At 40.0% G+C, this 12,688-nt stretch overlaps 1 protein-coding gene across 1 annotated transcript in view; it reads right to left on the reverse strand.

Annotated features, from left to right (window-relative positions):
• Positions 1-12,688, reverse strand: part of ints6 (integrator complex subunit 6) — a 39,972-nt gene that overhangs the window by 2,918 nt on the left and 24,366 nt on the right. The window contains exons 9-17 of the mRNA XM_038277756.1: positions 9,221-9,353; positions 6,922-7,016; positions 6,721-6,831; positions 6,423-6,638; positions 6,221-6,347; positions 4,820-4,962; positions 4,541-4,727; positions 4,069-4,425; positions 62-155 (exon numbers count right to left, since the gene is read on the reverse strand). Coding sequence (XP_038133684.1) covers positions 62-155; positions 4,069-4,425; positions 4,541-4,727; positions 4,820-4,962; positions 6,221-6,347; positions 6,423-6,638; positions 6,721-6,831; positions 6,922-7,016; positions 9,221-9,353 — 1,463 coding nt within the window. The remainder of the gene's footprint in view (positions 1-61; positions 156-4,068; positions 4,426-4,540; positions 4,728-4,819; positions 4,963-6,220; positions 6,348-6,422; positions 6,639-6,720; positions 6,832-6,921; positions 7,017-9,220; positions 9,354-12,688) is intronic.

Consider the following 12,688-nt stretch of genomic DNA (forward strand, 5'->3'; position numbering starts at 1 on the left):
CGAGAGCGTCCGTTCGTTAGAAATGTGGGTGAGATGGTTAGGGAAACTCTAAACTTGGTACCTGGCGGCTTCTTTGATGATGTTTTGGAGGAAAATAAGCCGAGTGTCCAGCGTGCCCTGGATCTGCTTCAAGAGGAAGAAGATCTTCTCATAGTCTGAAACACGGGAAAGAAAAAATAAAGTTAGACCAGAGTAAAAACTCAACTATTTTGATCAACAGTAAGTTCCCTATATCTGCAGGGTGCATATTCTAATTGAAAAACATTTATTTCAAAAGTAAATTCAAAAAGTGACCCTTGGTAAACAGTCTGTACTTATAGAACGCCTTTTTTAAGTGAGCGCTTTAAGTCCGGGTCACACTGGTTGCGTACAACTCTTTTAATCTACTATCCGATTTTTTTCCATGTCACACTGACTATAGAGGCTCTGACTGAGCAGGGAGGGCACATCCATGCAGATTTTATTTTATTTTTTTTCCACTTCTGTCTCTGTGCTATACACAAATTAAAACAATTTCCCACTTTGACTTGGACTGATTATGAAAAGTTATTAAAATGAATAAATGCATAAAATAAACTGCAGCTATGAAGCAAAGCGACATTTAACAAGTCTGTGCAGAATCACAAACCAGAACAAACAGAGAACTTTTATAGGTCTATATTAAAAACATGAGATCTAAGAAAAACACAGAAATAAATGCAGTGGGATGGTTTGTATGTTCACTGAGGCAGAGAGAGGTGATTCTCAGAGAGATCTGGGAAATTTTTATTTTTTTCCATAAAGATAGGAGAATGATGAGCTTCTCTGCTACTCTGTCTGCATCTCATTATTTTGTTTTTTTGTGAGGCTCAAAGAGGATCACTAATTTATCCATTTTCCATTCTCCTTAACCCATTTAGGCCGGGAAAGCATTACCGCATTTCTACCATTCAAGCCGGGGGCGCTGTTGCGTAATTCTACCATTGACGCCGGGAGAGCATATAAGTCTAGCAAGAAGAAATAAGTTTTTTTCAAGCAAACATGGAGGAGTTTGACAGAGAAGAGTTGTCGGAAGGCAGTGATTTTGAGGAGTGTGTCGGCTTTGCTGACGGTATAGATGAAAATGATGACTTTGAACGCGCTGAACCAATCGAACTACCACCGCAATGCACGGAGTGTTTTCAACCGCACACCTGGAGTGAAAGTTGATTTGCCTGCAGACGCTACACTGCTGCAGGCATTTGAGCATATTTTTAATGAAGAACTTTGGATGCATCTTGTTACCGAGACGAATAGGTACAGTGACCAAACAAACCAAACTCCAACAAGAGCAAAGATGGCAAAGTGGTCACCCGTGACTGTGACGGAGATGAAGACATTTATTGGGCTGTGTATGGGCATGGGACTTCTTGTGTTGCCAGTACGAAGAGATTATTGGCGACAGAGTAAACCTCTCTTCAGGACGCAGTTCCCCCAAAATATGTCCCGGGACAGATTTGTGGCCATCTGGAGGTAAGTTGTATGCAATTTATAACAGACATATGCATTATTATGCATAATAATACTGTTAATAAGTAATCATCAGATAGTTATTTATGTAATGTTTGTTCTTTATTTTAAAAACGTTTTATATTGCACATTCTCAATGAAGACTTGATCACATATGGAAAAAATAAAAGGTTGAATTTTTTTATTTTTTGATTACTGCTTTTCACTTTTTTTTGTGAAGAATTTCAAAGATAAAATATATTTTGAGTTCTATCTGCTACAGAAGCTGAGATATCAATAATTTACTAGGCGTTGACACAGTTGCTGAATTTACAGGGAAAACTTCAGGTTTTAGGGGTATTTTTTAAAATCGGCCATAGGTTTTTAAGGTGTTTTTTCCAGGCGTTTTAGGCCTAAATGGGTTAACTCCTATCATGGGTAAAGTATTCTTTTTTTAATGTTTCATTGACTGTTTTTGCATGAGTCTGTGCCACTTGCTATATTTGTTTTGTGCGAATGCAAAACTGACCGTTTCAGAGTTTGATGAACTGATTTAAATTTGTGTTTTCCCCCAAAGCGGATGTGTTTCACTTTGTAACGGCGTCTCTCTTCCTGTTAGACCCTTGGAATTCACGCTGAACTAATACTGGGATCCATCCCAGTTGGAGCAAAGCAAGCCTCCTCATTGACCTTCAATGAGCGCTAAACGCGACGACCGTCCGACGCAATTTTCTGTCGGATAGGACGCAAAATGAAAATCAATCCTTCACCCATTCACACACATTCACATTCTAAAGAAATGTGAAAGTGCTCTAATAATTCCTGATTTTTTTTTGGAGAAGAAAGTCAATATAATGTTGAACTCTACAGAGACAAGCTTATAACCCCAGGAGCAAATGTTTTAGGGCTGAGGAGATAAAAATACGGCTATAATTTAATTACAGGAGGCAAAAAAAGAATAATAAAGAAAAGTCAGATTCCTGAAAAGCGCAATTATCAATTGTATAGTAAATTTAAATGTCAAATGAAATATAAATAAGCAAGCCATGAAATATGCATATGTAAGACTATTTCATATATGTCCAATTAAACAAATAAATATACCAATAACTTGTAAAATGCAACATTTAATAATTAAAGTTTTCTGTTTATGATTTAATTTTTGGAAAATCTGGATTTTTAAAACCTACTCATAATGCCTCCATAGATTTACATCAGTTCAGTTTGTTCTTAGACATGGATTCATAAGTTATAAACTAGGTCACTGTGTGATACTACAAGCTGCAAGCATTTAGTGTTATATTTCCAATGTTTGTTGTGAAACATGCTTGTTTTATCTCATTTTTCACAGATTTAGATTAAGGTCACCTACAGAGCGGATGATTGAAATAAAAGTTAGTTTTTGAAAGAAATGTATGTCAACTGAATTCTTGTAAAGAAAATAAATTAAAAAAATAAAAGCGAGTATTAGGATTTGGTAGGAAAACGATTGAAATATGAGATTTTTACAACAAGCGTTATGACAGAGTGGTTATTAAAGCAGGTACTGGTCATTGTAGCAGCCTGAGAAAGAGCCACGTCCTTGATGGGTCTTCATGAAGCTTTTGAGCAGAGAGAAGCTTAAAATGCTCTGAAATGTCTGAAGGTTAGCGTCTGTTAAAAGAAAACTCTGTGTTATCGTAACACGTGTTAGAAAGACTGAGAGAGAACCTAGTTTAGTTTCTTGTTTCAGCCCGGACCGCTATCAGTGTGACACACGCCAAATCTTTTTTCTTCATGGTGGATATTTGTGTGCATAATAAATAAAAGCATACTCATATGCTCCATGAGCCCAGCATGTAACATGTGTTTCACATGTAATCATGCATCTTCGCCTGTTATGCACCATGTTCTGTGTTTGGAGCTATAATAAAGCTGCCGATCGTTATCTCCGGTTTCCTGATTCTCTAACCGGAATCTCCCATCCATGGTGCCACTTCATTCAGCATTCCTACTCTGACTTAAAATGTAGAAGAGTTTTCTACAACACGGCTGTGCCGACTTTGGACTTGATAAACCCCAGTTGCCATAAACCAGAAGACAACATGTCATGAAAAAAAAACATCTGTCCAAACTTCACACTGGATCTGAAGCCTTTCTGGGACCTTAAAAACTAAAAAAAAGGTGAACAAGACATCAATCTGTAAAGAGGACTTTGAGGCAAAGGCCAAATATTTAATTCCTGTCATCTTTCTTCCTCAAAACCTTCCATTAAAAAGCCTGGATCCAGCACTCTAAGAACCACCATCCTCTTATAGCGATGACCTTAAAGACCGGTTCAATAACTGTCTGCTAGACGAATGTAAAGTCCGTAGTTTTCCCTGTGCGCTTTAGATTTCGTCTCTGCAGAGTTTCTAATTATCTTAGAAATTTAAAATGTTTCTTATCAGCTGTCAGCCTTAATAATAAAATGAATAGAGTAATCTGTCCCTGTTTAGTCAATCCATATAATCTGTAAGTTTCTCTTTTAGGGCTGAACGTTTTAATGTTTTTTTTTAAGTTTACTGGGATAATTCAGTAGTTTAGCGTTAGCTTAGAACAAACATGTCCACCCATACATACGTCTGCCAGGTTTCCTGATCTCCTTAGTGATCTGCACCCTCAGCTCGTTGTTGACCTTTGTCGTTTCGCCGTGGATGTGCTTCTTCAGGGCAGCGGGCGACAGGAATCGGGTCGTCTGGTCCTCCATCAGCACCATCTCCACCCCTCCCTCGCTGCCTGGCGGCTCGCATGTCCCCCTGTTTTCCTCCTCATCCTTGAGCCGGAGGAGCTGAGGATCTGCGGAGTTGTGGTTCTCCTGGACGTCGGCGGGTCCCGAGGGGTGATCCAGCTCTAGGTCGGAGCTGGAGTCGGAACTGTAGTGGTTCTGGTTAAGGTGGTTGATGATCAGGTCAGGTGCTCCGTCACTGATGTCCATATCTACAGGGGGAGACATTTAGGGGACGGATTTACTCATTTATCATGTTTATTTATGCAAGTTATTTTCTGAAGACATCTTTAGGTCTCTAAAACGGCGTTCTATGCTGAATGTCACCTGTTGAGTGGCGTGGGCTGGCAGGAGGGGTCACTGGAGGGGTGTAGGCCCTGCCCAGACGCAGAAGAGGCGACATGCAGCGCCGTCTTTTGGGACCGCCTCCCGGCATGTTGCTACTCTCCCCGGGTCGCTTGCCCTTGTTCTGTGGGCCGGTCACAAACTCGTCCGCCTCATCGATCATCATACCCTGAAAGAGCAATCGGACGGTCACATCAAATAATTTCAGTGTAAATCTCCAACCCTCTTTAGTTCGTGCTTAGATGGATGCGGGCCGTGTACCTTCTTGTCCAGTTTGAAAGGGTTTCCGAACGTGTGCAGACGTTTGGGCTGTTCGGGATCTGCGTCTCGGAGAGGCTGCGGGGCAGATTTGAGGAAGTCTTGGTAATTTCCCATCTGGGCGATTGGCACGCTGTGGAGCTGGTCTGGAAACAAGAGGAGCAGTTGGAACTATTAAAGGGGAAAGGCACGGAGGTGCGGGCTATCAACACTTTTTACTGAATGTTTACTGATGCCTTAGGAAGCACTGGAACTTCACCTTTCCTGTGACGTCTGCAGGGAAGCAGAACGTAGGTAGGATGAATATTTTCCTACATAGCTGCTTGCTTTAAACTTTTTTTTTTTTTAAATCTTTCTCAAGCATAGCATGTGAGCGGAGCGTGGAGCGAGCGGTGGGGCAAGAGAAATATGGTGGAGCGCAGAGCGGTTTACACTTTAAAGGCCAGAGCCAGGATTTCGCTCCGACTTTATTTAAATACATGTTTGACTTAAAACCTAGGCCGATGCCTATGCTGTCTGTGCCTATAATCTGTTATAGTCCATGTTTCAACTTTACCACGGAATCACTGACATGAGGATTGAATATTGTGTGATAAAAAGTGGGTTAAAAAATATCATAAAAACACACTAACTATTCTTACAATACAGAGTGGGTTTACCTAAAGTGATCGTGTTTTTGAAAATGGATCGCATATATGCATTATACACTATTATCTCATTTGCAATGGGATGCAAAGTTACCTTATGTGTAGTCTAGTAAAATAAATTTCTACTTAAATAGGAAACGCAGGGCAACATGAATGGAGCGAGGTGTTACGTTCACAGCAGGGAAACTGTGCGATAATTTAACAGCGAGTTAAATAAGAGAATACACACGTATCGGTCATATCATTAAATCAAACGCCGTGTGTCCCAGGGACAAAAATACACGAAGGAAAAATGTCAGAAAATGCTTTCTCCTGGAAATTTGTGCGAGCATGGAGCGATTTCCCCGGGCGGCAGGAAAATTAAGGTGATCGCGGAGCAGATTTTGAGGGGAGCGTCCCGGTGTGACTTTCTAGCGCTGGAGAGAATGAGCAAACATCCTCCTGAGCGGGAAGCGGGAATTGCAAGACGCTCTGCTCTGTTCACATGCTCTGCTCTCGAGCTTTCTACACTGGCTTTGCGGAACATTTCAGATTTAGAAAGAGTCTAAGACAGGAATTTTCCATGTTGCTATAAATCAGTGATCACCCTCTGCAGCTAGGTTGGAAAAATATTAAAAATAGACCATGAGACTTATTTATATGATCTTTCTTGAAGAGAAACTAAAGTGTTTAAACTTTGTTAATCTGGATACAAACCATACAACTCTGATCAGAGTTCTCTCATTAACACATGAAGCCCATTTCCATGGATATTTACCGGAGTCCTGCCCTCGTAGAGTACAGACAGTGGTGTTGAGCAGGTTCCTCCTCATTCGGCTGAGCTGATCCAGCAGGTGGCTGCGTGGGATGTCGTAGGGGTTCCTGAAGCTCTGAGGCTTCAGGCCCTGAGAAGATGAGGTAAGAGGAGTTTAAAATACACCCAAAAACAACTCTAGTGCACTGTGATCATTGCTTCTTACTTTGTTGAGTAGTGCCAAGTGAAAACCCTGGAACTCTTTAGGGTTGAGCTCCATGGGCAGAGTGGGAGCCTCCCCTGTGAGACTCTGCAGCTGCTGGATGAAGTCCCTCCTCTGTGCTAAAGAGATGCCGCCTCCCCGCCATCGGACCTTGATGCCGGGCTCTGGAGGGGCTTTCTTGCCAATCGAGGCAATCAGGCGGTCGTACTCTATTTTTGTCTGGCAATGCAACAAAGATTTATTCTGTTAAAGTCTGTGTGCAAGGCGGTGACAGGGAGGAGTCATCGAACCAGAGACCAACCTGCTGACTGAGCTTCTTCAGGTAGGACACCACGCTGTAGCTCAGACCGTACTCCATGTTCTCAGCCAGGAGGTTTGGTGCCCCCATTATTCTCAGGGCCTTTCTGAGAGACTGTGGGAGGAACAGATGGAGAGAGGACGTGATTTATTAGCCTTTGTTTAGAAAAAGTGGGAATAACCCAAATTAGCAGCATCAACTTACTCCGATATAATAAGGAGGCATGGTCTTCAAGTAGTTCTCAAAGGACTGCCTCCATTTCAGGGTCGGCTTGAACTTGTGCACTTTAATCAAGTCGTCTAGAGGAAGATCAAGCGAAACTATGTCAGACCTTTGCTGCTACTGCTACACTGATTTATTCCATTTATTCCAGCTTCTGGCTTTAATTCTGGTCTGTGGTGATTCATTCCTTTTGTGTTGGCCAATACCCTACTTCTTTTATGATTTTAACTATACATTTATACTGTTCTTTTTCAGTCTGGAAACACTATAAAACCATCAGTGATTGTCATGGCACAGATATGGTCCTTGTTATCCCATTGAGGAGGCTGTTATTCCAAAAGTGTCCAGTTAGCCTGGTTCGTTTCTTTCCGATCCAATCATCTCTAGAGTGTTTTTTGTTTTTGTTTTTTAGTTTGGTTTTTAGCACATCCTCTCATTGGAATATGAGTTTACTTGCTGGTTTGAGCAGAAAATAAAGGATTATAAGGCAGTTCTGTGTCTTTATTATTGGACGGATCGACTGCGTTCAAATGAGCCCAAGCATGATGCCGCCACCAACATTCCTGACAGCTTATTCAGCGCTTTTAGTTCTGAAAGCCTCACCTCTACTTCCAAAAAATAAAATAAAAAACAATCCACTGGACTTTGTTTCCCAGTTTAAAGACGTTTTGCTTCCCATCCAGGAAGCTTTCTCAATTCAAAATGTGGAGTAGCGTTGAGTTCCAGGCTTATAGAGAGGCCCAAACAAAAGCCTTGTTATGGCTTAGAAAACATGCTAATATAACCGAAAAACAGGTCCACCACTTGTAATGGGGAGCTGTTGAGGTCATTGTTGGCCTCCAAAACGGGATACTGGCCTATGCCTCTGATAAGGGAGTCATTAGGGTCATTGTTGGCCTGGCGTTTGATCCCCTCCATCTCTCCAAAGAACATTCTTATCCATGTAGCGGTGTGTTTATAACAGCCTTCTGCTGCCTGCGATGTTCTAAAGCATCTAATTTTCTGAGGTGGGAAGTTTGGATCGGACTGTTTAATAATGTAATAATCTACCAGGATCAACAAACAGGACGATGATCCCAAATACGTCACAGCTGGTTTTTAAATAGACAAACCAGTGGGGGGCGTGTTCCCTAGGTGGGGGGCAGTGTAACTTCAGGGGTGGCCTGGTAGAAATGGATGCAAAAAAATGACCTATTTTGAGATGGTCTTTTTTTAAATGTTGAGTAAATTAAACAGATAAAATAGAAAAATTTAAAGAAGTCGACAGTTTGGTCATTTAAAGCTACAGTGTGTAATTTTCAGCGACATCTAACATCCAGACTACAGAACGAAGCAACATGAACATCTCCCCCGCACCGCTTCTCCCCCCTAACACTACGGCGAGCGTTACGGGACAAAATGTCTTCCACGACGTCCGCATCACCTACCTTCTCAAGTGATGAGGTTTGTTTACATAGATAATTTTACAGATAGTATTCTCAGGCATAATACTGTCATCTATTGTTCAGTACCGTCTCAGTTCATCTCTCTCAACTTGCCGTAGTTACTTTCGAGCGTAATGGGCGATCTCGCAATCGCTAGTTTGTTGGCTCTGCGCTGCCGTAGCGCAAAGATGTCTGCCTCCATGGCTGCGAGACCCGCTCCTATGTAATTATAAATAACGAATTCTAAGGCAACGCAAATATTAAGGTTAAGAGGCTGAGCTCGTAGATGATGATAAATAACATAGTTATGTATAATATATTACATCTCTGACTGTATATCCCTGTAATTATTACACACTGTAGCTTTAAGGGAGATTCCCATTTATATAATTGCAGTATTTATTCACTGCATGTGGTTTTCCTTGTTTAAATGATGAAAAAAAATGTTGTAGGTGGTGGAAGGGGGGCTGATGAAAACTTCTTATAAACCAATACTTTTGTAGCTCGTATATCTTAAGGACTGATTGTAAAATAGCATTGTGAGGAATATAGAAAACTTTGAATATCATCAAACTTATGAATCCTGTTCCAGTTTTTTTTTTTTTTTTTAGAAGTACAACAATAAAATGTCTATAATAATCAAATTCCTACCCATGATGAATTCCTATAAACCTCTCACCTGAAATGTACCCTAACCCCTGACCTTTAACTCCACAGGAGCACGATGAGTATAAAGAACCAACCTAAAAACATCAGCAAGGAACTACAATACCGATGCTTTCTGATACGGAAACTTTACACGAGGTAAAAAAAAAAAGAAAATGTCTGAGGTTAACTAGTTTGGACGGCAGTCTTACCCAGAAGAGGCAGAAGCACAGGGTAGTTGTAGGGCATTACAAACAGGTTGACACAGTTAAGGGCTGTGCTTGCCTTTAGATAACCAAACGGTTGACCCAGGTCACTGTACTTGGCACTATTACTAACAAATACCTGCAGAAACAAACAGAAGACAAAGCAAACAATTACTTCAAAATTATATTTGATGCATTATCAAAATGAAGCACAGTAATTAAACTTAAACCGCTTTGAGGAGATATTTAAGAAAAAACACCATCATACGTGTTATATCAACTTGGTATGTTATATATATTATATATTTGATATGTTTATTGCATTAGCTATAATTTTTGCATTTTTATTTAAAAAAAAAATGACCAAACTTTTCTGGTTCTAATGCCTTTTATTTGCATCTTTTTTTTGTTTATATACATTAGCTGTATGTTTGTTTATATTGAATGTATAGACCTAAGAAATAGATGCAGGGAAATGCAAAAAAAAATAGGAATCCAAATAAAGATGGAAAACCAAGATAATTACTAAATACCTGAAATTAGTGTAAAACTATAGTCAGAAAAGTAAATTCGGATATCTTTTATATAAATATCAGCCTCCACAAATAACTAACACAGTAAAAAAAAAAAAAAATAAAAAATAGATTGGCGTCCCTTTAACAGGAAACTAGTGTTTATTTCTGCAAAACTGTAAGAAATTCAACGTCAGCAAACAGGACGGTGTTTAATATTTCCTGGTTTGTTGCAACAGCTTTTATCTGTGCAACACTTTGAAACTCAAATTAAGATTCACACTTCAAGAATATTTATATCAGTTAAAAATAAATAAAAATAATCATTACATTGCATTAGTTATAAAATGAAAATTTTCGGCTCATGTAATTCAAGTTTAACAAACTGGAGAATCATTTCGGAGGAGGCGAACACACACGTCTGACTGGACGACAGCTCATCGCTGCCTTCTGCTCCCTGCAGACTCATCTGACGGTTCTTATCCCCACAGCTCAGCTTCACATTATGACATTAAAAGAAGAAGTGAAATGACACACGGTCGTTTCTATATTCTGTGAATTCCCTCTTAACTCAATTTAATGCAATTTATTAAGATTTTATGAGACTAAAACAAAGTAGATTAAAACAGAGTGAATATGATAAACTATTTTAATAAAAAAATCCAAAAAATATATGTGGGATTAATATTCAACCCCCCTTAACTTTAACACTATTAATTAAAGGCAGTAAAACCAAATACCCTTTAAAATTCTTTTAATTCATACCAGTCTGTATTACGAGATTAAATACAAGTTTACAGTTTGCTTATTAGCTGTGGAGAACTTTAAAGCAGAACCCTAAACTTTAAAAATCTCAAAACACAGTTAAATCCATTGTAATTTAGTAAGAATGAGACTAAAAATGATTTACTGTCTGAAGACAAAATACAATTTGTGGTTTTTGGAGGAACGATATAATCAACATCCACACCGAGAAACATGGTGATGGTATCATCATGCTGTGGGGATGGAACGGCTTTGATGAATCGATACGCTGTTGCTAAATAGCATTTTGAGGCGTAAACCTGACCTTATTTGCTCAACTTCTGAGACCAGTTTAGATCAAACCAGGTTTAAGGGATGTAAATCACCAGCTTTTATTTTACATGGCTGGGGAAAAGAAACGACTACATAAACAAGCAAAAAAAAAGTATATATATATCTTTATCAATGGACAACTGATTAATATCAATAGAAAACATTACAATCAATCGCTCATTTTACCGAACTTCAATACAGAACTGCATGGCATTCTGGGGGATGTATGCAGAGGATTAAGGCTCTCCAACGGCCAAGTTAAGCAAGGCTGTTGGGAGGGTTGAGTGTTGTGCGTCGATTGTTTCATTTTGCCTCGATGTAAATAGATTGTAAATCATTTAGTCAGTTTGGATCGATGTATTGCGATATCCCGAGTTTCTGTGTTGTTAAAAGTACATGCCTTAAAAGTATTGTGGAGGATCTGCGCAAATTTTTTAAAAGACCCTCCACCACTTGGGAAAAAATGCGTTTGCGAGAGCGTGCACAAGCCCATTTCTCCTTGTGCACGTTCTGTTTAGAAGTTGCTGTTCTCTTAGCTCATACAAGCTTACTGTGCCCAAACGTCTGTCCTAATCCCTAAATCTCTATATAGAGCGGGACTATATAGTGGACTTTATAGCAAACTCACTTAAATTACAGTTTAGACTGATGATCACTGCTGTTTGCTCCCTTGGTCAAGTAACTCCTCCACTGCGTGGTTCCTGCGCCATCGTTGTAATTAGTCACCACTTATTTAGATGATCCACCCGAAAATAAAAGATCGTACTCTATACCTTTAAACAATTGGTGAATCTTGGTTAAGAGCTCAATCTCTACATTTAACCTCAGCAGACTTGCAGTTGTAGTGCACAAGTGCATGCCACATGGCGTGCAGGTGGCAGTGGTTAGCATGCACAACCAATGTATGGAGGCTTTAAGGCTGATTTATACTAGGTATCTGCGTAGGTGTTGCAGTGAACGCAAAGACGTTCCCGACTCCTTCCACAGACACTCTGCTGCACCTCTCACAAATTGTAAATAACCGCAGACAGTGCCGCAGGCAGCAGGCCTCTGATTGGTCGAGTCTACATCCGCTTGCCGGCTTGTTTTGTTTTTATGAACGAAATTGCGGAAAACAATTCGTGAAGTTGGACCAGCTAGAAGAACGAGATGCGCGAGAACGCTGGGACCCTTTTTCCTCATGTCCCTCCGTTGTCAGACAAACTTGCCCCCATTTCCTCACCGCCTCGGCCGTATCTAGACTAGTGTTGTCACGATACTAAACTTTTCAACTCGATACCGATACTAAGTAAAATATTCGATACTCAATACCCTTTTCGATACCACAAGAATAAAAACAAAGACTCTAAAATTCAACAGAAATATTTTCATTAATAAAAAAATACAAGAAATAAAAAAAAAAACAATAAGAATAATATTTTGAGGTTATATGCTGTGCACAATATTAAGCAAGTTTGATATTAAGCAAGTGCATTTTCCACTATTCTGCACTTTAGATGGCTGTATCGATACTTTTGAAAATGAGTATTGTATCCGGATACAACGTTTCAGTATCGATACTTTTTTGAGTATCGATACTTTTGACAACCCTAATCTAGACCATCAGCTAGTTCATGACTGTACCTCTTGCGTTGTGGCGTGGCGCATACCACGCTTCAAACTTAAGCATAAATCAAAAATGTCTGCGTCAAGCTCACTGCGACACACTGCAGCAGGGAGTAATACGAGCCCTTTAGTCCTCGACGCAGGCGACCCGGGTTCGAATCTGGCCTGTGGTCCTACCCTGCATGTCACTTCCCCTCTCTCATACCCCCTTTCCTGTCAGCCTACTGTTGAAAAACGAGCCACTAGTGCCGTAAGAACTCAAAAAACAAAAACAAATGCA

This window comes from Cyprinodon tularosa, unplaced genomic scaffold (assembly GCF_016077235.1).
Source record: "Cyprinodon tularosa strain WSP-4 unplaced genomic scaffold, ASM1607723v1 ctg134, whole genome shotgun sequence".
In the NCBI taxonomy this organism is placed as follows: Eukaryota; Metazoa; Chordata; class Actinopteri; order Cyprinodontiformes; family Cyprinodontidae; genus Cyprinodon; species Cyprinodon tularosa.